Source organism: Coptis chinensis, chromosome 7 (genome assembly GCF_015680905.1).
Source record: "Coptis chinensis isolate HL-2020 chromosome 7, ASM1568090v1, whole genome shotgun sequence".
In the NCBI taxonomy this organism is placed as follows: domain Eukaryota; kingdom Viridiplantae; phylum Streptophyta; class Magnoliopsida; order Ranunculales; family Ranunculaceae; genus Coptis; species Coptis chinensis.
In genome coordinates, this window is record NC_141462.1 from 93,397,312 (window position 1) to 93,421,843 (window position 24,532).

General features: G+C 36.1%; 1 protein-coding gene and 1 pseudogene across 11 annotated transcripts; both read right to left on the bottom strand.

Annotated features, from left to right (window-relative positions):
* Positions 1-3,514: 3,514 nt before the first annotated feature.
* LOC147490078 (regulatory-associated protein of TOR 2-like) lies at positions 3,515-16,689 on the bottom strand (annotated as a pseudogene). The gene is made up of 17 exons (XR_015202875.1): positions 14,541-16,689; positions 10,372-10,616; positions 10,181-10,283; positions 9,925-10,007; positions 9,678-9,836; positions 9,464-9,580; positions 9,188-9,348; positions 8,138-8,295; positions 7,902-8,046; positions 7,758-7,813; positions 7,534-7,636; positions 6,499-6,521; positions 6,099-6,182; positions 5,790-5,900; positions 4,977-5,163; positions 4,095-4,681; positions 3,515-3,928 (listed from the first exon to the last, which is right to left on the bottom strand). The product of XR_015202875.1 is annotated as a regulatory-associated protein of TOR 2-like (transcript).
* Positions 16,690-16,829: 140 nt separating this feature from the next.
* On the bottom strand, positions 16,830-22,761 carry LOC147490079 (uncharacterized). 10 transcript variants are annotated; one of them, XM_086575167.1, is made up of 8 exons: positions 22,539-22,761; positions 21,065-21,190; positions 20,282-20,379; positions 19,392-19,485; positions 18,679-18,753; positions 18,409-18,582; positions 18,243-18,342; positions 16,830-17,484 (listed from the first exon to the last, which is right to left on the bottom strand). In XM_086575167.1, the coding sequence occupies exons 6-8, from the start codon at positions 18,556-18,558 to the stop codon at positions 17,228-17,230; spliced, it is 507 nt and encodes a 168-aa protein (XP_086431293.1). In that variant the 5' UTR covers positions 18,559-18,582; positions 18,679-18,753; positions 19,392-19,485; positions 20,282-20,379; positions 21,065-21,190; positions 22,539-22,761; the 3' UTR covers positions 16,830-17,227. The 10 variants fall into 10 exon arrangements, with proteins under 10 accessions (XP_086431293.1, XP_086431298.1, XP_086431292.1 ...); XM_086575172.1 differs by having other exon boundaries at positions 18,679-18,763; XM_086575166.1 differs by having other exon boundaries at positions 19,579-20,379.
* Between the last annotated feature and the right edge of the window lie 1,771 nt (positions 22,762-24,532).

Consider the following 24,532-nt stretch of genomic DNA (forward strand, 5'->3'; position numbering starts at 1 on the left):
GCTGTAGAAGCACTCGTCAAATATTCATATTACTAGATCAACTCTTACGAAAAACATAACACACAAAAAATTTAAAATAGACATATTATAATTAGATCAAGTTTTCCAAGAACATAAGGAAGTAATTTATTGGTCGAGGCATGCATTCAGAATAGTGTATGTGCGTGGGACTTGAAGAATCAATATATTCAAATGTGAAGCAGACAAACACATCCGAGGGAATCAAGTTAGTGGCCGAATTGGAGTCACTCTCAAGTCTCATCCCCAAAGCTCTAGCATGAATGGGAGAAGTTTCTCTTACTCTATCCAATACTTTAAAAGAAAAATGAAAAGGTTGACCTAGAAATTTCACAAACTTTTGAAAATAAATATAGTTCTTAATTTCATCACTTCTTTTCCATATCAGCTTTTCTCCATTGCTTTCTGTGCATTAAAGTGATTAAACAAAAGGCATAAAAGGTGTGGAGAACAGGATAACAAATCAAATCAACTTAATTTGGAAGTCACGTGTTTTAGGCCCTCTGAATAGATGCTTAAACCATGCACCACACATGTTGCATTTTTTTAACATTTCTATTTTTGGAACTTTGTAAGCATGCAATATCATGTTACACATATTTTATGCCAAATTGCCAATTCAATGGATCTAGGGAAATTGTTCAAACTAAGGCTGAGTCCAATGGCTTCCTATTCCCATAAAAATGGAGTCAGTGGCTTCCTATTCCCATAAGAATTGAGTCAAAGTGAGTCCAATAATTTTCTATGCCGACGGTTTCTATTCTCTATCAGTAATTTAATCTCTATATATATGAAGTATTATTGAGAAATACAAAATACATTGTCCCGCTAGTTGATTTGGCTCAATTTGTAAAAAACCAAATAATTACACCTATTTAAGTGGCGTTGAAAAAAAAATGGTTATTCATTTGGCGCTGGTTGAAGTGGCTCATAATGGTATGTACCAGATGTGGCGTAGGATGTTTGTGGATTTCGTATTGCGCCAAATGAAGTGGCGTAGCATGTGTGCAACCATTGGACGTAGAGAGTGGAAAACCATTGGACTCACCCAGGGCCAGCTCTAAACTTTAGGGAGCTCTAAGCCATCTTCCTTAAAGGGGTCTATATTATTATGAAAAATAGGTTTTTTACACAAGTGGTCGAGTGTCCACTATTTAGGTGGTCTACTGTAATTACCATACTGGACTGGACCTTAGTCACACAAACCATGTGAAGTGCCTATCGCTCCCGCTCTAAAATCTCGCTCTCGCGGTTTAAGTGCCAATCCTCCGCTTTGAGATTTTTAAAACCGCACTCTCAATTTTTGCAACCGCGTTCTCCGAAATCTCAACGAAAATCGTCTCTTTCCTTCAACAAAAAAGATTGAGAACTACTTTAAAACTTATTTTAGGTTTATCTACAAGAAGTTTCAGTTGAAATGAGTAGTATTTGGGTCGATATGATAAAAAAATCAAGCTTGACGTGTGTGTGTTCACTGGTTTACATGACTTTTGGCATTGTGTTCTTGGCAAACAAAGAGAGAAAGGAGAGAAGAGAGTGGAGTTGGATATTTTATATTAAAAAAAGATGATAAAAAACTAAGGATAATGAGTTGGTAGTAATCTGGACTAAGAAATTTCATATGTTTATTTTTTTTTTCTTTTTTTGTAACTATATTTTATATTTCATTTTGAATATCTAAGCTTTACTTTGTTTGAATAATTTTTTTTTACTACTTTGTTTTACAAATATGTGTATTATTTATATGTTATATACGCCGCTCTGAAACACAGAGCTTTTCAAGTTAGGCGCTCTTACGCTCTCGCTCGCTCCTGCTCAGCGTTTTGGTGACTATGGACTGGACCAGACTACTTTTGGTTTGGTTGTAGCCCAATGGTTATTAGCCTATTAAGTTCTAGTCGGGGCCTAAATTTTGACCAAAACATTGGGGGGCTCTAGGCGGCTGCCTTGTTGGCCCCGAGAGCCGGCCCTAGACTCACCAAAAGTCTTCCTTGATTGCTGCTCTATGTGCTTGTTTTCATCACGTTCAAGTAACTGTCATATACAGGTAACAATCTCCACTTCCCATTTGTAGAATGAAGACCATGCAAGGCATTGCAAGCCAACACAACTGCACCAAAGTGAAATATGGAGATTCAAAGGGGTGGGTTTTTATTTTTATTTTTATTATTATTTTTTTTACAAAACTCCTGTGTCGAGATCACATTATGCTATCAAGTTTTAAAAACCGCCATTTAAAAATCATGGATCAATGTCACGTACTCACATTCAAAGGCAAAATTATTCTTTTTGTAAACATTGCAATCACTGACACATACAAGATTCTAAATATCGATGGTATCTTTCAACTGTATCTCTCTTTTGAAAAAAAATCCACGTTAAGCATGTTTGGAGGAAGTTGAGGATCTCCACGATTCCAAAATATTCTGTCAACCCACTAAAGAATCGATGCTGTACTGTATGTACAAACCAATAATGAAGTTGACCTTGGCTGCTTAAATCCTCACTGATTATTTCCTGTGGATCGGAGAACCGTGAATCTCTAATAAGTAATAACTTAGCTATGTTGAAACACTAGTGTCACATTTTCAACTTAGCTATGTTGAAACACTACACAGTACACACTAGTGACACATTTTCAAACTCATATGTTGTATACTGATTTATTAGGTTCCAGATTTCAGGGATGCTAATCAATCGTAGTCAGGAAGATCACCATATCCAGAAAAGGTGGAATAAAATGCAAACGTAGACAGTCAAAAGCCACCAAACTTTGTCACGTAGTTTTGACCATGTTAGGAATTTTGAGATGACCTGAAGAAATATTTGGTATGAAAACTTCCAATAATGTCAATATCATGCCTCCGAAAATCACAACTTGAATCAGTATACTCCTATACAGTGAACGTTCGAGACAATTGTCTAAAACTGAATAGTCGAGCCAGGCTTCAAGCTTCTGAATAGTTTCGATTTTGGAATACCATGGGGTAGTAAGTAAATCTTCTTGAATTACCAACAGAGTATTCTTCAAATTATTTTTGTTTTTCTTTATTCTATATATTTTTGTTATTTAGTGGTAATCCCAACAGAGTATTCTTCCACTGATGATGAACGTAGTAGTATGTATGGGACAAGGCAAAGATGAAAATGATGATAAATGGAATAGCATTCCTTTGCACTAAACCTACCACCACTGTTAATAATCATATTAAAACGAAGGGAAAGGTAATTGGAATATGAGATCACATTGTCAAATAAAACGCAACTCAAAGATCAAGATCATGTTGTCAGTTTGTCACCTGAACATTCCTTTTGCCTATAATTTCAACTTTGTATCGAGCCTTCAATATACTGCTCTGGTATACTCTCTCTTTCTCTCTTTCATTAACACTTCATTCTGCATGTGCATACGGATTAAAAACATCGGTTCAATCTCCACCTATGAACTCCACAGAAAGATGCAGAACCTATCAAGGGCTTAAGTGGACTATGGAAGTACATCCGAGAAAAAAGAAGAAAATTAATAATGTATGTACAATCAAAAGTTTTATTTCATTTATTTACAAAATGTGACGAAGTTACATTATAGAACTCCACAAGAGCGTTGGCATTTAGCTATGCGATCAAGTGCAAGCTTTTCCTTCTGTTCTCGTTTTGATAATATTTCTTCATTATCATCTGCTGCAGTTAGAAGCGGCCTCGAAAAATGACCACAGCTCCAATTGTATATTGTTGATTGTGGAAGCAAACTACGTTCCGAAACACCAGAACTAGTAGCATCTAAAAGTGGATCAGCCAATCCTGAGTCTGGACGGTCTGAACTCTAAAGAACAAACTCTACACATTCCCGTAAGAAAATTCTGTCGAGGGGGACTACCAGGCGGGGTTCTAAATGTCAGGGGTAAATGACCTGCCAGGAAGAAGGCAGTGACAAATTTTAATGATCAATAATAGATCAGAACACTGGGATAAAAAAGATGCAGAAAATCATGTAGTTGATGACGATGAATCTGAGAACCAAGATCACATCAGAAACCTTTGTAATAATCCAGTTCAATGCAACCAAAATTAATTACCTGCGTTCATGTCAAACCAAGAAGATGATTGTGCTAGTCCAGCAAGATTAGGGGAAGGAGATGAAATGGTGGGATCGCCCTGGCGAACACTGCTACCGCCAAATAGAAGTGTCTTCGCAATCACTTGCTCAATACAGATCATTGAGAGTATGCGCCGGCCAAGACCAGCTATGCGAGGTGACGGGTCCTTTGCTAGAGTACACATGGCCAAGACACATTGAGAATACATCCCATTGTCAAGAGGTCTCTGTCATTTATCATAATGCCAGAATCAGAATGCTGAGACGAGTCATCTGATAACGGAGACCCATGCATTATACCAGGAGTAGCAAGAGGCCTGCTTGTGGCCATCCTTCCATCACGACCCACAGATGTAATATCGCTACCAACCCTCAATACAGGACCAATTTGGGATGGAACTGAATTTCCACCCTGCATGTATTGGCCCGTGGCATTATACCCACCTGGGCCATTAATATTAGCCAAAGAAGGTAACGAACTCAGTACAGAGTTTGAATGTGGCTTCCAATAGGCAGCAGCAATGAACTTCAGGTGCTTATTGTGACCAAAAGCAAAGCGTGCAAAAGCTGTCAAAAGAATGTACTTAAGCAATTAATTACTTGTAGTCAAAAGTGTATACAACATTGACAATTTTTCCTCATCTACCAGATCCAAACACGTGTGAAAAATGTTATAAGGTTAATCCAGTCTTACTTGTGTTCCAACTTTACTTATGTGAATGAAGAATTAATTTCAAACCAAAATTACCCACATCCCGTTAAAAACTAAAGAGCAATGGCTCCTTCATCCCTCTTATGAATTATCATGCGTTTTCATGTAATAACATTACACTCATGAAAAGTGGTGCTCAAATTCCCTTACCAACAGCAAGCTCTGCCCTAACCAGCGGGCTTCCATCTGAAACGAAAGTCAGCAGACTTTTGACAATATTTAGATCAGCCCTAACCTTTTCATCGTCATCCGAGTCTTCGTCCCCTTCAACATCTTTGAAGGAATCAGATCCAATGTCAAGAAGGGTGCCCATGGCAAAAACTATAGAAGCCCTGACCTGAACCAAAATATAATTGTATTTATCTGAAGATCCCATGCTTTATCAAACTACTAAAGAACAAACTTGCAATGACAGAAAAAATAGATAATAAATAATAAATAAATAAAAATAAAGAGTTTCCAATGCCAACATTGTATGAACTATGATGTACAACTAGGGTCCTAGATGTTATACTTAATGAGTTATATAACGGTAGTTATTAAGTTATTATACATCTATACCTCCTGTTAATATTCATAAATTAAGCTCTACCAAACCGCTCAAGTTTTTGGAGATGGGGAATGACATGGTATCAAAGCTTTTGTTTTATTGCGGCTCAAGTCCTTCAGGGCATTCCGCTGACTGGGAGTATTAAGAATTATTAAGCATGCGCCTAGGATGGTGTTGATCTTTTCATAAACTAGAGCTCACTTTTTTTTATAGGTACCTAACTAGTCGAGACTTCATTTCATAGAGCCTAATGAGCTACCATGATAAATGTCCATACACTGTTGATAAAGAAAGATCTTTATGCAAAGTTCATTTACATATTTAACAAGAATACCTTAATTAAAAATGAAAATCATTCCCAAAGTTGAGCGGACTAGAAGTAAAACATTACCATAGAGACAAAAAAAACAAGGCTTATCAAGAGCAAGGATCTTCGTCCATATGAAAACAAGAATTTGCCTCAATTCCATTGCTGACGTTTGCAGTAATTTTAGAACATATGGAAAGATTCCAACAGATAAAGCCTACAAGAACAGCAAAAACTCCATAAGAAAACATTAGGCCTACCAAGTACTTTGATACCATATTCCCAAGGACTGCCCATTACACACGTAATATTCATAAATACCATTAGATGCATAATCCATTCTCACAGAACATTCACGAAAACCATGAGTACAAAATTATAACCAAATAATAAAAAGAACGATAGAGCAAATTACCAGATCAACAGCCCAAGGTCCCATGTCAAGAAATCTACCAAGAAGCACCAGTCCTCTAAATCGATGGCATTGGCTATATAAAACCTGCAATAAACAATGCTAAAGTCTTAAGATGAAAGTATTGGAAGATGAGGGACAAGAATTACAGATTTACAAGGAGCATCATGAAGTAAGAGCCTACCACTTCAAAAATTGAGGCATGAAGCGGCACGATATAGCCTCAAGTGATAAGCTCAGCAGAACAACCCCTTCAAACTCAATGCAACACGTGGACTACATATCCAAACAATGCATCAATAAGAGCCTACCACTTCAAAAAGAAGAATAACCGTGCCCCTCCAATAGACATTGTTTTTGTCGCTTCCAAATACATAAATAACATGAATGTTTTACGTTTTACTTTCCCAAGACAAAGTACATTGTCTTTAAGTAGCAGGGCAGGACCATCATTGACACATTCAATGAGCTGATGTTTTGTGTAGATGATCTTGATGGTGGGGAGATCTTATCCTCGAACAATCAGCCCTTAGTTCCTTGTAGGCTACGGATGTGAAGTTAAGGTTCATGGGCTTCTCACTGCTTTTTTGCTTCTTTTATTCTATGGCTTCCATTTTGTCGTTTAGCTTGAATTTTGAACTTATATAATCTATGGGTGTAAGCGTTTAGGGTTATGTGGTTCTGGGAACTAACACAAGTTAGTTTTTGGGTGTTGATGTAATTTTATGGATTATGTCAATAGAAGATCTTTTGTTTGGAAAGAAAAAGGATGTCAACTTGAGATGTCAATACCTATGAAGCACGGACACGCGACACGGAAACGACACGACATGGACACGGCATCATTCAAAAAAATAGGACATGGATACGTTATGGACACATTAAAGAAAAATTATATATATATAATTGAAATTTAACATTCTCCACCAAATTTAAATCAAAATATAAATATGAACACTGGTTTTGAAAAATGATTAAAAAGCAACATATATGTCCAAAAATGCAAGCTAATGCTAATGAAAGAAATAACAATTATAGAAAATTCAAAACAAATATATATAAAAAGGACTTGGCAATCATCAAGTGCAGTCGTGCAGTGTGCCTCCTTTTTCTTATTTCAAAAGTGAAATAAAACCCCTACCAAGTCATGTCTTTTTTAAAGTATTTTAATCACTTTTTAAAAAATAAGAATAAAATGTAGAAGTGTCCCGTGTGTCCCCAGCATGTCCACGGAGTGTCGGAAATTCTAAAAATTAATTATTAAATCCGACACTCCAAATCGAGTATCGAACACGTGTCGGAGGCGTGTCAGGGAATGTTGGTGTTGGATACCTGTCCGACACGGATACGTTGTCCCTATAGGAGTGTCGGTGCTTCATAGATTAATACAAGATGTCAACCTAGCCTCCACCTACATCTAATATATATAGTCACTTACCTGAAGAACGAATAGGCAACTGCTCTGGTGGTTTTTTGTTTTCATATCTATGGTCCAGCCACTCCTCAAAAGCTGTCAGCTGTTCGGTGAAGAAAGGGCTGAGCTGAAATGCAAACAGAATCCCGTTTACTTCTTATTCACGATAATTAACGAACAAGGCTGCATTTTTTTTTTGCAAAAGTCAAATCACATGATATATATAAATAAAGAAAATATAATAGAACCTGGAATTCTGCATTAGGCTCGTCAAGTAATGAGGGTAGCTGAGAACCATGCATCCCTAGAACACATATGGATTCAATTCAGTAAAGAAATAGATATACTTGATTATAACAATTAGAATTTTCATTTTTGAATTAAATATCCACCACATATGATGCTGATGCGTTGAAGGAAACATAGGATACGAAACTGGAGAGCAATTTGCAGATCACATGATTCGCTCGGCGAGTAAAAAGTTACGGAACAGACTAGTCACTAGTAGGTCTTGCCTGAACAGCCTCTGAAATAAATCTGCAAGGACTCAAGTAAAACATTCGCAGAATAAAATTAAAAGAAGAAGAATGTAATGACATAGAAACTTTCGTAAGGACAAATAAATTACCATGTGGGAGGACATTCCAGGCAATTATGTCAGTTACTGCAGTGAAAATCCAATTCAGCTCACCGAGAAGTGTTTTACGGTCATTTTGGAGCCCAGGGATTTTATCTATAAGAGAATGGTCGAGGGTATCACGTAGTAGTAAGGAACGTGCACAAAACCTGGCAAATAAAAAGGTAGAGAACTCAGACTAATAGCAAGCACAATCAGAGTGCAATATAATAAGTATGAATCACACTCACAAAAAAAGAGACATAAGTTTTCTTTTCTTTTCTTTTGAGGAAGACTACCATTTACAATCAAAGCAAAAGGCTTAGAATCCTCTGTAAGAGAATGATCATTAGAGGGAGGTACAAATTTATAGCAAACATATACTTTCCTAAAGATACAAATATCAAAGTACAAAATTAAAGAGAGAGAGAAGTTGACATAAAGATGCACAAGTATCAATTTCTCAAAACCAGGAAAAAAGCAAATGGTTCAGACAATATTCCAGCACGCCATTACAAAGTTACACAGTATTTGTTGATTATACACATTTTATACCTTTAATTTAAAATAATAATAATAATCATAACTTGTATCACCACATCCAATATATAGCTCCATTATCAAAAATAAAAAAACTAAGTCTTTGGATTACGAAAAGAATATTTGAATCTGTTGGGGAAAACTTCAGAGCAAGAAATGAGCAGCTCTGGTTGTGTTGTACTTGAGATATGGTACAAAATAATATGAAATATCACATGATCGTTTGTACAGGACAACCCGGATATTGCATTAGTAAAACTTTAACAAGCAAAATAGTACATAACAATTTATAGAGGACAACGAAGTTACTCCATTCATAAAATATGCTTGGTTGAATCAATAAATGCATCATGAACTTAGAAGTTTTGGTTCATTGTGAACAAAAAGGGGAAGGAATTCATGCAAGTGTGTTTTCTGATATTGCAAAAGCAGTATTATGGGAACTAAAAGATAAAAATATGAAGCTATGTATTATGGCAAAAACATGAGGGCTGAGGCAAGAGACAAGGATATAAAAATTACCATCTCAATGGCATCTTGATTGGTGTTGTGAGGCAGGATGTGAATACATCTGCAGGAAACTCGGCACTCTGAGGAAGAGTCTCGTGTGCTTCACAGGCCGCAAGTAAAATACTGTCTTTGATGGAAGATCCAGACGAACCAGGAGAGCTCGAATCTTGGCACTAATAAAAAATGAGAATTATATTACAAGAGAGACCAATACTCCAAATAATCTAGCATACATTTTCAATTCGATGAAGTATAAGGAAAAACTAGGCCTAGGAAGATAATAGTAACCTCTATAAAAGCATTTATTATCATCCCTGCAGCAGAGCAGTCAAACACATATATTGAAGGTGTCTTCAGTCAGGAGTCCAGGTCAGTGATTGGCAGCGGGATGTACTGTGTGTAGCTCTGAACTCAATACATTACGAGTAGATTCATGAGTAACAAAAACTAGCACCTTCAACTCAAACGAAAATTTGCAAAAGACCTCAAGCCAATTACAAACCTTATTAAAGAGCCAAATTTCACCATTAGCAGTTGGTTTTGGCACTCCATGGCCATTATAATGGAACAGGACCCTCTCAGCCTTAGCATGTTTGCGACAAGCAAGACAAAGTTTCTTAACTTCATCCACAGTAGGGTCAAGTTGAAGCTTATATTTTGCCTGCAGAACACCCCCAATTGACTTAAAGATACAAATATCGACAAATGAAGTAAAACAACAAACAGGGCAGAAAGCCTCTTAGTCTTACCCTCGGTTGCCATCTTTCGTATTGGAGTGACAAGGCTGCCCCAATTTGCTCAAGTGCATTTGGAGGTGCCATGGAAAACAGATCTGCACAGATGGGATTTTTTTTTTATGGAGCACACATATGTATTTGCTCCATTAAGCCAAAGTATTCAAATGCCAAATATATAAGAAAAAAGCAAAATATCAGCAATGTGAAAAAACAGGGATAAAGGACACAAGGAAATATATGTTCATCCCTAAAGAGTAGCACAGATTACCTATCCAGCACTCCATCCTGGCACAAGGGGATATTTTAATTACATCAGGTGGATCAACACTAATGTTTAAACATAAAACCAATGCTACACATCCATTCTTTATCTGCACTAAGATTCAGTGTCAAAGATAAAAGATACATGAAAAACATAAGGTGCCTAATGTTACATTCCACAAAAACGCAAGATTTTACCCGATCCTTAGGCCTCCATTTAGAGACCAAGCCAGTAGAATCATGTCGAAGTTCACTCAACACAATAGTCTGTGCCAAATACGCCATACTACTAGTCACTAGTCACCCCCGTATTAGTAGTAGTAATAACTTCCAAATTTCCCCCAAATAACTTCAGAATTCTACTGATGAGACTATTAACACCACTCCACACTTTGAAACCAAAATGAGAGCAACAAGCAAGCTACAAATGTGAAGAAACCTAACTGAAAAGAAGATGATGCGAATTTGGGATTAAAATCTTAAGGCCAATGAGAAAAAGAGTTATAACAGTAGGAGAACTCAAAGTCCCCTTCAATCACTTTCTTTTGATAGATAAGACATGCTTACTGATATAGCCAAGGTTAAAAAAAATTGCATTGATCCCCTTCAATCACATTTATTTTGAGCCCTCATAACTTCTTTAAAGATTACAAAACTCCCTATTAGGTTATGTTTTGAGCATTAAAACACCTCATTCTATTAGGAATTACAAACTTTCATCATCAAATCAAATCCCATTTTTCCACATTCTCACTTCTTTTATTTTATTTTTGTTTTATTTTGTTTTTCTAATATTATTGTGGCTTAAGCCTAAAGCCGCATAGAGGCAGAGAGCCATGAGGCTTTGATGCGTTTTTTTAAACCCTAAATATAACAAAAAGGATTACATCAACTTTAACACATTAGCGAGAGACAAAACTCTTAAACCACGTATGCACCCCAAAATACCCACCTAAACTAGATTACAAATATAAGACCACCACTGACCCCCACTCTGCTGCAAGTACAGCTAGATGAAGGAACCTCAACAGTAGCTTCCTTCCGCCTGCACTCCATCCCCATCCTCATAAATACTCATAATCAGGTTGTTGTCTTGTTCCCCAGCAGACCAGTATCTCCCTGAATGCTCTCTTATCCACACCCCTCTGCACCTTCTCCTACATTGGTTCAGCCACAGTCACGGATAGAGATGACAAAATAAAAGTTACTGACCCCCCCTACCTGCAAATTGCCTCATTTAATTGTATGGGCCAAGCCCATCAACATATCCTCTACTTCTTAAATTTGACGTCCAACCAACATAGCATAGCATAGAATCCCCTTCAGTCATCGATATCCGTCTCCTTTGTTTTCCTTAAGTGAGTCCCCACCAATGATTTTTGCTTCAAATTGGATATCTACAAATCCATGTACAAACCAAAATTTTCACAAACATGTATAATGGGCAGTAGGAGCTCCAAACAACAAAAAATTTACCCAAATCTCAAATCAGAAAGGTAGACTCAAAATCCTCAACTAAGGGTCTAAGGTGCAATGAAGATATGGCCTCACTTTTCAGTTCTCACTTATACATAGAGATAGGGAAACTGTAAGTGTCAAGTCTAGTACTGTGGTAAGGGTGACTGTAAATGTTGTATGCGTAACATATTTCCACCCTTTGGTCACTACTCTTTAACTTTCAACTTAATTGTCTTAGCATAAGACTTCCAATCAGACTTGTCTTAGTCTTTCTTCCTTCAGTTGATCAGTTCTCTTTCATGCTTGACGGTTGTTGCTTTACTAAGGCTTTGTCTAGAGTTTATTGATACACATACTCGCTACTATAATCTATTTCTAGCAAGTATTTTGCTTCAGAGTGAATTTCTGTCACCAACGTCATCATCTCACTTCATTCCATCTTAATATCTACTCTTCTGTCAGCAACTCTAAACCACATTTTTACCATCAATCAACAAACTTAATGTTGAATGTGTGTTTTGCTAAATATCCATATTCCAATATCATTTAAAACTAATTATATAAATCAAACTCAACATAGAATGATGTTTTCCTAATATGATATTGCATTGAGAAATCTAGAGCACAATAGCACATTAAAAAATAAAATAAAAGTCAGAATGTACCTTTAGCTCCTTTCAAGATTTAACAGGAGTTTCTACAGACACTATTTCAACCATCCTTTTATCATTGCCGGCTCGGGATAGTCCAGAAATTAAATACTTGCATGTCATGCCATTTGGAACAAAGCCAAGTTTTAGCATTTTATCTTGCAGCTCTAGGGATTTCAACACATTACCTTCCTCACTCCATACTTTTATTAGTGTATTATAACTTCCGATGTCATAAATTTGAAACTCCAGGGAAAAGTAGATCAATATTGACTCTGCATTGTGAAAACTCCTTTCTTTACAATATCCATTTACCAATGCCTTGCAGATATCATAATCTGGAACCAGATTTGCTCCAACCAACTCTTTTCATCATACACTCTCCCTCAACACTTCTATGTAGCTTACATAAAGAATTTATCAGAACTTTGTAAAGGTCTAAGGTGCATAAAGATACGGCCACACTTTTCACTTATACATAGAGATAGGGAAAGTGAAAGTGTCAAGTCTAAGACTGTGGTAAGGGTGACTGTAAATGTTGTATGAGTAACGGATTTTCAACCTTTGGTCACTACTCTTTAACTTTCAACTTAATTGTCTTAGCATAAGAGTTCCAATCAGACTTGTCTTAGTCTTTCTTCCTTCAATTCTCTTTCATGCTTAACGGTTGTTGCTTTACTAGGGCCTTGTCTAGAGTTCATTGATAATCATACTCACTACTATAAACTATTTCTAACAAGTATTTTGCTTTAGAGTGAATTTCTGTCACCAACGCCATCATCTAACTTCATTCCATCTCAATATCTAGTCTTCTGTCATCAACTCTAAACCATATTTTTACCGTCAATCAACAAACTTAGAGGGTGTTTGTTTTTCCTACTTATAAGTAGGTCCTAAAACATGTTTGTTTTTTACTACTTATAAGTACTTATAAGTGGTAGGAATGTTTGTTTTTTCAAGCACTTATAAGTGGCGACATTACAATTTTACCCATATTTTAATAACACATGTACTCTCTTGTCGAAGTTAATGACGATCATATAAGAAATCAATTTAATGGAAGTAGAAATAAATTCATATAGACCATGTATTAAACAATCCACAATAGACATACTGTTTATTATGATAATCATGAAGTGCTATTGGAAAGACATTAACTTCTTTTCATTTGCATCAACTCATTTGTTATTTGGTTAGTTATGTAATTTTATATGTGTCTATGGGTAGTTATGTAATTTTATGTCTAATCCCAACTTATAAGTTGGCGTAAGTTAGGGCTGTTCACTAAAACCGGAAAACCGAAAAACCGAACCGAACCGCTCCGAACCGACCGGTTTTAATGGTTTATTCACAATTCGGTTCGGTTAACGGTTCTTATTTTATAAACCGAATTATTTTGGTCCGGTCTTCGATTTATGCTCTCGGTCAACCGTTTAAACCGAACCGAACCGGCTATATACACCCCAAGAGTTAGTATTGAAGTTTGACCGCATTTCTGGAAAGTCCAGCCTAACAGCTCATAAAATGTGGCAGAAGGATAACTCTATTTATTAAGAGTTTTGTCTATATATGGTGTTCTCTTGCCCATGTGGGACTAAATTTATCTCAGCAAGTACTCCTCTACCTGGTCCACCGTAATTTCATTTTCTTTTAGTCCCACATCACCTAAATTTACAAGAAAACTGTTGGGAGAAGTCTTTAAAGAGGTTGGACTTAACTAAAAAATATTGGACCATATACTTGGGCTTTTCAATTTGTACGAAGGCTTTCAGTGCATAGGCTTGGTGCAAATCAGGCTTAAATAAGAATTTTTGGAAAAGGGGATTAAGCACCGGTTTTAAACCGAACCGAACCGAATTTACGGTTCGGTCTATATCCGGTTTTTGTGATCCATCGGTTTGCTACCGGTTCTATTTTTTAGGAACCGAGTACTACCGGTTCGGCTTAAGATTTCACCTAAAACCGGACCGAACCGAACCGTGGACACCCCTAGCGTAAGTAGGATTTTATCGCTTACAACTTTCGGCCCTACTTATAAGTTTTTTTGACCGTTGGCTACTTATAAGTGGGAAAAAACAAATAGGTAAAAACAAGTGGTCCACTACTTACAAGTGCTTTGCTACATATCCATACTACAATGTTATTTCAAACCAATTATATAAATCAAACTCAATATACAATGATGTTTTCCTAATATAATATTGCATTGAGAAATCTAGAGCACATCAGCACATTAAAAAAATAAAAATCAGAATGTACCTTTAGCTCCTTTCAAGATTTAATAGCAGTTTCTACAAACACTACTTCAACCGTCCTTTATCATTGCCGGCTCGAGATAGCCCATAAATTAAAGACTTGCATGTCATACCATTTGGAACAAAGCCAAGTTTCAGCATTTTATCCTGCAGCTCTAGGGATTTCAGCACATTACCTTCCTCACTCCATACTTTCATTAGTACATTGTAACTTCCGATATCATAAATTTGAAACTCCAGGACAAAGTAGATCAATATTGACTCTGCATTGTGAAAACTCCTTTCTTTACAATATCCATTTACCAATGCCTTGCAGATATCAGAATCGGGAACCAGATCCGTTCCAACCAGCTCTTTCATCATTAACTCTCCCTCAGCAGATCTATATAGCTTACATAAAGAACTTATCAGAATTCTGTAAGAGAACAAATCAGGTTTCAAACCATTTTCGATCATCTCATCCTTTAACGAGAGTGCCTCAGTCAAACCATCAGACTTGCAGAAACATTGTATCAACTCATTATACATTTCTAAAGAAGGCTCACACCCATCTATGACCATTCTTCTCAAAAGGCTCTTTCCTACATGCGGCCTGTTTTCTTGAGACAAAGCCACTCCAAGATAATTGTATACCTCTAGAGGTATTAGAACTCCTAATCTTTGAAATTCCACAACCAAATTCAAAGAAGAAAGCAACTTACCCACTTTACCATATCCTTTGACAAGCAAATGACAAGTGGTACTGTCCAGTGACAACCCTCGCTGAATCATTTCACGATACAACGACTTGGCTTCTTGCATTTTCCCTTCCTTGCCATATCCACAAATAAGAGAGTTATATGCCAAGTATCGGGACTGAATCCTCTATCAATCATCCTATGGAATAGCTGATGAGCCTCTTTCACCTTCCCTTGATTGCAAAGACCTTTCATTAAAACAGTATAAGTAACCAAATCTGGTGGCACAAACCTCCTATACATAATCTTATACAAATAAAATGCGTCGTCCAACCTCCCCTTCCTACAATAACTTTTAATAAGCGTATTATACGTCACGACATCCGGCTCAAATCCTTCTTCCTCCATCATTTCCAAAAACTCATTTACCTTCCCAACATCCCCATCTTTACACAACACGTGAGTCAATATATTAAACGCATACGAATTAGGTGTAATCTCCACTCTCCCCATCTCATTATAAACTTCCAAACACAAATCTACACGATCCGACTTCAACAACCCGTTTAAAAGACATTTACAAGCACTAACATCAAGAACTAATCCCATCCCAATCATTTTCTTATAAACTTTCAAACCGTCTTTCACATTACTCGTTTTAACATACGCTTTTATAAGCATGTCGAAAACTACCGCACTCCAATTACATACTTGAGAACACAATACCAACTTGTCGAAAACATCATCATCATTACATTCTATCTCAATCACTTGACATAATAACTTCATTGCCAAATGGAAGTTTCTAGACCAAGTTAAAATATGTAGAATGACACAGTAGTTAGTAACAGTAAGTCTAATACTTAAAAAATTTCTTACCCAAGTGAAAAAACGAAAAGAAGTTACAGGGTCAGATTGACATCTTAGCAAAACCCGAGTCCCAAGTGAGGAACAACCTGTTTTTTAAAGTCAAGGGAAGTGAGTTGACTGTTGTTGTTGTTGTGTTTGAGGTGTGAGCATATAAGGTTGACTATTTTGTTTGGGTTTTGAGTTTGAGGGAGGAGATTGTAAAGTGGGTTTGTAATGAGCAGTGGTTTTGGGGTCGGGTTTGATAGTGAAGAAGTGGAAAATTCAATAATAATTTGAGGGAAAAAGGGAAATGGTTTTTTCCTTTTAATCATTGAAGGTTTATACATAAGCGAAGTGTTTTTGTGAGCAAATGATATCTTTTCAAAAAGAAACACGTTGTGGCTCCAAGTAGTCCTTTTGCACAGCTAATTTTGCTTGGAGTGGTGGGAAAGTTTATCTTCGGTGGTATGATATTAAGGTTCGTTTGATACATGGTTGGAAAACACTGGGTCCCCTTAGCTCATGATGTCTATTCTCCACTTCGTTCCTTCACATTTTTTTTCTTCTTCAATCATATAGAAAGTTTAGAAATAGATGGAAAGAAAAAAAAAATCAAATATTCTGTGCAATCATCCTTGTAATTCCAACTTAGGAGGAGTGAGGCATCTTATATATACATGTTAAGGTTTAGCATCTTTGCTTTGCAAGTGGCTTTGAAAAGCTATGACAAGAAAAAGCTATTTAGCTTCATTATCATTTGAACAAAGTGACGTGAAGCAGAAGTGCAATAGCAGAAACAATCTATACAGTGAAAGTTCGAGACAATTGTCTCAAACTAAATAGTTGAGCCAGGCTTTAAGTTTCTGATTAGTTCGGAATAATATGGAGTAGTATCTATACATTGCTGCTGGAACACATTGCACGAGAAAAACATGACACTCCTACATCTCATCTATATAAAAACGTAAATGGGTAATTCATTTCAATAGCCTTACGAAATGCCAATATCTGCATTGTCTTATTCTGATCTTCCACCTCTGACCTTATAAGTGCCTACGCACACCTTCATTAATGGTTAGGAAGCAAAATTTTGACCTTGGCCACACGCCACTAGCGGTCTAGCACATCCTCAACGAGCCACTAACACATACATCTTACTGATTTCTTAATCATCCGGGAATCCTAAGAACCTGTTTATGAGCTTTGCAACTGGCTTGGCATCTGCAGGAGGGTAAGGGAGGAGGTCCTCCAAATCCATGTTGGCAATGGTATTGTAGAGCGTTTGAGGATGAGCACAGAATAGATGCTTCCTTGCTGCTAGTTCTTCGGCTAGCTCACTTTGATGGTTATCCATCAGATCCTCATTCACCACCACTATCAGAGGTTTTCTCAACCGCAATGTCTCAAATATGCTTCCAGAACCTAGACCACAGTTATGAGCCATACAACCATAAATTTTAATATATTGAGATCCCTAACATGTAATCAAACAGCTTTATAAACTTCCAAAACTTCTGAAACCTTCCACCTTAAGAACATTTCAACTGCTAAAGTCTAAAGCTGATCTCCACTATTCATATTTCACAGTTTCTGTAGATGAAAATATCATTGGAATTCAACTTGATTCTTGATGAAGTTAACTGAGCAGAATACTAGTGACTTTAGACTTCAAATGGACAGTTCTTGAGTGGCTGAAAAGGACCGGCATACCCTAATGTTTTAAACTCAAACATATTGGTGTCGAAATTTGCATATCCTCTGGTCTCTCTTTAAGCCCAAAAAAGCAAAGCTAAAGAGTTTAGGTTATTTCTTTCATCTCACTACCTAACATGCATCTTTATCTTATGTGTAGCTTCAACTACAAATGTTTTATTAAATAACTGAAACCAACAAAATTGATTTAAAAGTTTTTTCAATTTGAAGATTGTGAAGAAACTAATTATTATCAAAATTCCTATACGGACCCTTTAATTTGCGTTTATATAAGAGATTGATTGTTGAAACAAGTCCATCATAAAGGACTACAGGAGTACCCTGAAACCTAACAGAAGACAATAGTAAGTAGTATAACTCGCAAACAAGGAAAACAAACAATAAAGAAGCAAAAAAGCGAGTTTACTTGATTGAAAGAAGACTCATTGAATGAAAGAAAAACAAGAAGGAAAAAAACAGGAACTTACCTGCATGACTAATTACAAGAGATGCTGATTTCAAGTTGTCAGCAATACTTGACGAAAAAGTAAAATAGTCCACAGCAAGACATCCATCTTCTCCTGAAGACTGAATTGGAAGGAAACTTTATATAAAGCTTTGAGACAGGCAAGCCAAGAAAAAAAATATATATACCTTAGTGGGGATAAAGGATCCGCGACCCATTTGAATGAGAAGATGGGTATACCCTTTTCTAAATAACTCCTCTTTAACTTGTTTAGTGTCTACAACTTTAACAAGTGTATCAAATGATGTGGTTCCAACCGTCACAAATACCGTTTTCATTGCCTCTCAAATTTTCAAGCCACACTAATGCACATAAAAACTAATATCAAACCAATTCAAGGAAAATAAAATTAACAATTATAATACAATAAAATACAATGGTGACATCAAAATTCTTACCCGAAAGTTCTTTCGATCTGGAAAGAGAGAGAGGAAAATATCGTTTCAGAGAGTTGGGCTGGCTTTAACGGTTAACTGTAAACGACTAAAACGCGAGTCAAGTTTTGATTTTCCGATATTTCAACGAGATTATGTTTTTCGAAAAGTTTGTGAGTTTTGGACACGTCACGATTTTACTAGTATACGGGCGTGAGCCTAGTCTATTATTTATTTGCTTGAAAGGATTGCTGATTGCCATTCAAATAACTGAAGACTGAACCACAACAAGTTCAAATAAGACCCAACATTAAGAATTTAAGATCAGATACATTTTCTCGGCCCTTAGCAACATAAAGACAAGGATGCTACAAAAACACAGATAAATAAGCAAATAAATCACCTCACTAGCTCAATCCTATATTCTATTGAGCAGATTTGACTTGCTCATTAACAAGTTCATTGCAGACATTAACATAAGTAGGTTCACACTAAAAACATCGCAGACCTCAATACTATATCCTAGTACAGTATTAGGCCAGGCTTCAACATGGGGGTCTACTTGTCCAACAATACTTCAAGCAAAAATCGACACACAACAGAAAAACATTCTTGATCAATACTTGTTTAACCAATATGTTCTATATAAATATAACATCCCTTAATCTTACTAATTCAAACAACAGCTCAACTTAAGCAATTATATGAGTGTGCATGCAACAAAAAAGAGTATGTACCTTCTTATGCAGTCTTCGGTTTCTAACTTTCGCGCTTTCTTTTCGAGTATTTGATCTAGCTTGTACCACTACCAGAGGCCTATATAAGACAAACCTACAAAAGTAAAAAGAAAGAAGCCCAACATTCATTAGCTTCAAATAGATGTATGAAGTAACAAGAGTAACATTTCAAAAAATCCAAGCTTACTTGCTTGTGTAGCTCAGTGGAAGGGAAATGAATGGATTGGAATGGGATTGGAAAAGAGTTGAGGTTTTCAAGTGCAGTAGTGAAAGGGAAGTAGTAAGAGCGATACACTACTGGATATTTAGACAAGATGATTGAAATTGAATATATAAAGTTGTTGGTAATTTTCTCCGAGGCAATTTCTCAAACAAATATGTATTAAGACGAAAAAAGGCATGGACCGCCGAGTAGAATGGTATTGAAAGCAGGTTCTGCAGCGAGCTCAATTGCGATGGCGGAACCAATTCAAAACTTCTCTCATGATTTAAGTTTTCTTTAATGGAGTGCAAGAAAGAAATTTGCTTTCAAGAAGTTCTTAAAGTACCTGACTGAAAACGCTCAATCTCTATTCGTCGATCGATTTTATCTTCTCCGTTAGCGGTAAAGTTTTGTGAAGAGTTAGGTGTGAGAAGAGTAGAAGAGGAGAAGCTTGATGAAGTGGAATCTGCCGATGAGAAGGGGGGTGGGAGGTGGGCATGGGTGAAGAGAGAAGGAGAGAAATTGTGTGAGAAAGTGTTTTTGAAGTGGTCATCCAAAATGTGACCTCAATTCAATATTCACGGCAAGAGTTGATATGCTGTTTTTGGACATATTGGCAGCAAACCTTTCCATCTGATGAAGTGGTGCGTTATTAAAGCATCCGACTTACTAATTCAAGGATACTCACCTCATTGGATCACCGCTTCATAAACTCAAGTGGATGAGTTGATAACAAGGCCAAATCAACTTGAACTAGCCTCAGCAAACTCATGCCACTCTCCATGTCTTCTATACAAAAAAAAAACCTTATTGAAACCTTTTAAAATACGAAAGAGAGTTGTGTATGAGCTGGATCTGTCAGGGAAGATCGATAGAGTCGCATGATACAAAATAACAGTAACAGCAGACATATACAAGGTAATTTACTCCAACCTTAATTATGCACTACAGTTCTGGATTGTGAAGGTTGTGCTTGCAGGAAAAATGACACCCTAAGCGACAATGACACAGCTACAAGGGTGCCTGTGTCAATGTCTAGCACCGCATCTTGCAACCACTTGGATAGGTGACGGGACTGTGTTGATACTCAATCTTTGGATATTTGCAGTTCCTATTAATATCCATTTCTCAACATGTTCTCATAGCAGTCTAAATTTGAAATCCAAACATTACTCTACTCCCTTTCTAATCCATGGTTTAGACTGAAAAAACAATACTTCTTTCCTTACCATTCTTCTTTCTCTCTTTTCCCAACTGTAACGAGACAGAGGAATAAGTTTTTCATCCTCTCTATCCTTGTTTCTCACTTAGTTTTCCTCGTCAGGTTAAAAGTCTCTAGCCTGAAATTGTTTGCCTAAGCGTATTAAAAAATTCCATGGCCTTGTTAGATAGGTCAAGCTATGTCCTAATGATGAAGTTATTCAGCAGCTATAAGAGCATGTGCAAATTCATATGAACACCAGAGTCTGACCTGAATGCGAAAGGGCAATAGGGCATAAAGAGCCTTTAGAGCTTCTTTATGTGTCTGGTGGTCTTTGGCAACCCCCAACATATTTATAAGCCCCACCCAGCTCTATTATTTCTGCCCTCCTTTCATCTAGTAATCCAAAGAGAAAAAGTGAAATTTGCGAACCATATTTTCATTTTTAGTTATTCTGACCAAACATTATTTGTTTAAACTGAATGTCAATTTTCTATCAGAACCACAGGGCAAAGTATTCTTTTCTTTTCATGAAAATTATGCTTTTGCGGAGATGCATTCTTTTCTTGCTTAAAACACATATGTGACTGAAAGGAAATCAGAACAATATGATAAACATAAAGATTACCAATGAAAACGAGTTACTGACTTACAACAAGAAGAATACAAAGACAAATTGGACAGTATGACAGGACATGCCTTACAGGAAGAAAGTGTTGGCTCCTTGTGATAAAACACTTGAATTTTATGACCGAACATGACTTCAGAGAACTAAAACGTTGGATCCTAAAAGCAGGAATTTCAGGATATGAAACAGGAAAATATGATCACTAGATATTGATAAAACAGCTGACCATAACAAGAGTGCAGGTACTTCCAAACTGTTCTATCATAAACAGATGACTAGCTTGCTGGATTATGCTTTCCGAAGACCGAAAATATCTTCTATTTCCCTATCAATAACTTCGCTTCTCAACAAAACATTTTCAAACGAGTTACACCAGAGCTATGTGAAATGCATTATGCATGTGGGCAGTGGGAACCAACTAGTAGAGGCACCCTTGATGCCCTTTTCATATTCTAGAACGTAAATAGGCATCACAGTAACAAAGTACTAAACAGATTATTGAAATAGAAGTGAACTTAGAAGTCACCATATGACCATGAAACTACCTTAAGATGTTTAGGCTTACGCCTTTCAAACCTAACCAAGATGCCACACCCAGGCGCCTAGAGTCTTCTCAACATCTAGGTAACCTTGTCAAGAATTATTCAAGATAAACATCATCTAACGTGCAGAGCAGTGCTAAAAAGATCGTAGGGAGAAAAGAGATGCAACTAGACGATCATGTAATTTAATAAGTAATTTAAGAGTAACTGATACTACCATCAGTAACAATCCGGGATAATCTAGGTGCTCCTAAGTCTATTGACCCTTGAATTTCAAGAGTAGCAGAGATTGTTGTCACATTCTCATCAACAAAACTACTTATAATGGAATATTTATGTTTAAAAATAAAAGGAATCATATATCAATTACCCATAAAAAAAAAAAAAAGGGTAAGCAACAGCCGATACAGTCCCAGAAAAAAAAAACAATTAATTTGAAGAATTCATTAATTTGGATTCCAGAAAAAAAAAAGGGAAAACAAGTAGATAGAAAGTACTAAAAATAAATAAAATTTAGGAGTCTGTATGTATCAGTCGATTATACAAAAAGAATGTGGATCAAATAAAAAAGTACCAAGTCTGTGCCTTTGGTTTTGGGCTTGTCAGTTTCTTGGACAATCTCCAAATCTTCAATGTTCGATCCTCCAGCTATGATCAGGGCCAGCTCTGAGTTTTGGGTGGCCCTAGGCGAGCTCCAAAAATGGGCCCTTGTCTCCCCAAAATAGTGTCGGTTTTGTTTTTTTTTTTGAGAAACACCGAAAATACTCGGAAAAAAAATTGAGGACGAGTGGTTTTTGTTTCTGTTTCGGGCTTTGTTGGTTGGGCTTTACTGACTGGGCCGAATATTTAATGTTTTAAGCAAAAAAAACACAAAAACGTGGGCTAGTGGGGCGAACTTTTAGTGTTTTAATTTTTAAGCCGAAAATAAAAATAAAAACTTGGGCTGAGCGCATGGTCCAGTTCGGGGCTCTTATTTTTTGGCAACAAATGGGGCCCTTACCCACCGCCTATGTTGACTATGATCAATGACATCTTCGAGGGATTTTTCTGATCGTTTGCTATTGGCCAATTGTATTCCCCGATTGCCGTCAATGGCAATACTATATTTGAGCGGTCGTCTTCTGCACCAGTTTCCCTTAGCTTTGGATGGAAGACAACTGAGTAAACTATCAAAATGAAACTGAAATGGTCTACATAGGGAAGCGTCTAGCTTATTTTTGCAACTTGCCTCAGCTCCTCACTCTTCAAGTCAGAACACTATTAGTGAAGAATCACTAAAGGCTCCAATTCTATCTACTATCTATATACTAAATCAAAGACTTCTCATAGAGGATTTTCTCTCTCCTATGTGGCACTCTAATATGAGAGTTAGTTTTTTTACCTCACCTATGCCAAGACTATAATATGAAAGATAGTATTTTCTAATAGCCTACAATCCCACGTACATGAAATCTCTTTGGAGAGAGTTTGAGTGTATTTCTAATTCTTATATTTGAAGAGTTTGAGTGTATTTCCAATTCTTATATATTTGATCAAATAAAAAAAATTGCTAAAAAATAGGTGATTTGTAAAAAAGTAATTTTCTATTACGAATCAAACACTTTTAGGGTTCTAATTATTATATATTTGATCAAAAAAAAAATTGCTAAAAAATAGGTGATTTGTAGAAACTAATTCCCTATTACAAATTATATATAATTTTAGTATATATGATAAAGCACCGACTTATTTCGAATATATCATTAACACGGCCTCAAAACATAGTTAAAAATAATTATAATATATAATAACATTACAAAATATATAATAGAAAATGAAAAAAAATAACAGCAAAACAATAATGACAAATATTTTAAAAAATATATAATACTGAATGAAACTAACATCAAAAAACAATTAATGGGGAATTGAAAATTGGATACAAATCCATCGAACTAACCTTAAATAATATTTAACCGAAAATCGGAAACTAGATGCAAATGCAAATATTAAACTAATCTTAAAAAGTAATTAATAGAAAATTGGAATATGGATACAACAGCATTAAACTAACCTTAAATAATAATTAACGGAAAATCAAAACTTGAATGCAAATACATCAAACTAACATAAAAAAAATAATTGTCGGAAAATCGAAAACTGGATGCAAATGCATTGAGCTAACCCTCAAATATTAAATTAACGGAAAATCAAAAACTGGATGCAACTGCATTGAACTAACCTAAAAGAAAATTAATTATAAATTGGAAATATGATGCAAATATGTGAAACCAATCTTAAAAAATAATTAATGGGAAATCGGAAACCGGATGCAACTGCATGGAACTATTCTCAAAAAATAAACTGGATGCAAATGCATTGGACTAACCACAAGAAATAATTAACGGAAAATCGGAAACTGGATGCAAATTCACTGAACTAACCTCAAACAATAATTAATGGGAAATCGGAAACTAGATGCAAATGCAACTTTATCAAATAATAAACGAGAAATCGAAAATTTGATGCAAATGCATTAAACTAATCTTACAGAATAATTAACGGAAAATCAGAAACTGAATGCAAATG

What these genes read in the sequence shown, in the direction of transcription:
- LOC147490079 (XM_086575167.1), bottom strand. Translation starts at nt 18,558, where the DNA reads ATGAAAACGGTATTTGTGACGGTTGGAACCACATCATTTGATACACTT. An exon ending in GATCCTTTATCCCCACTAAG is followed by an intron (nt 18,343 to 18,408) that starts GTATATATATTT and finishes CTTCCAATTCAG; the next exon opens with TCTTCAGGAGAAGATGGATG. An exon ending in TCTTGTAATTAGTCATGCAG is followed by an intron (nt 17,485 to 18,242) that starts GTAAGTTCCTGT and finishes ACTGTGGTCTAG; the next exon opens with GTTCTGGAAGCATATTTGAG.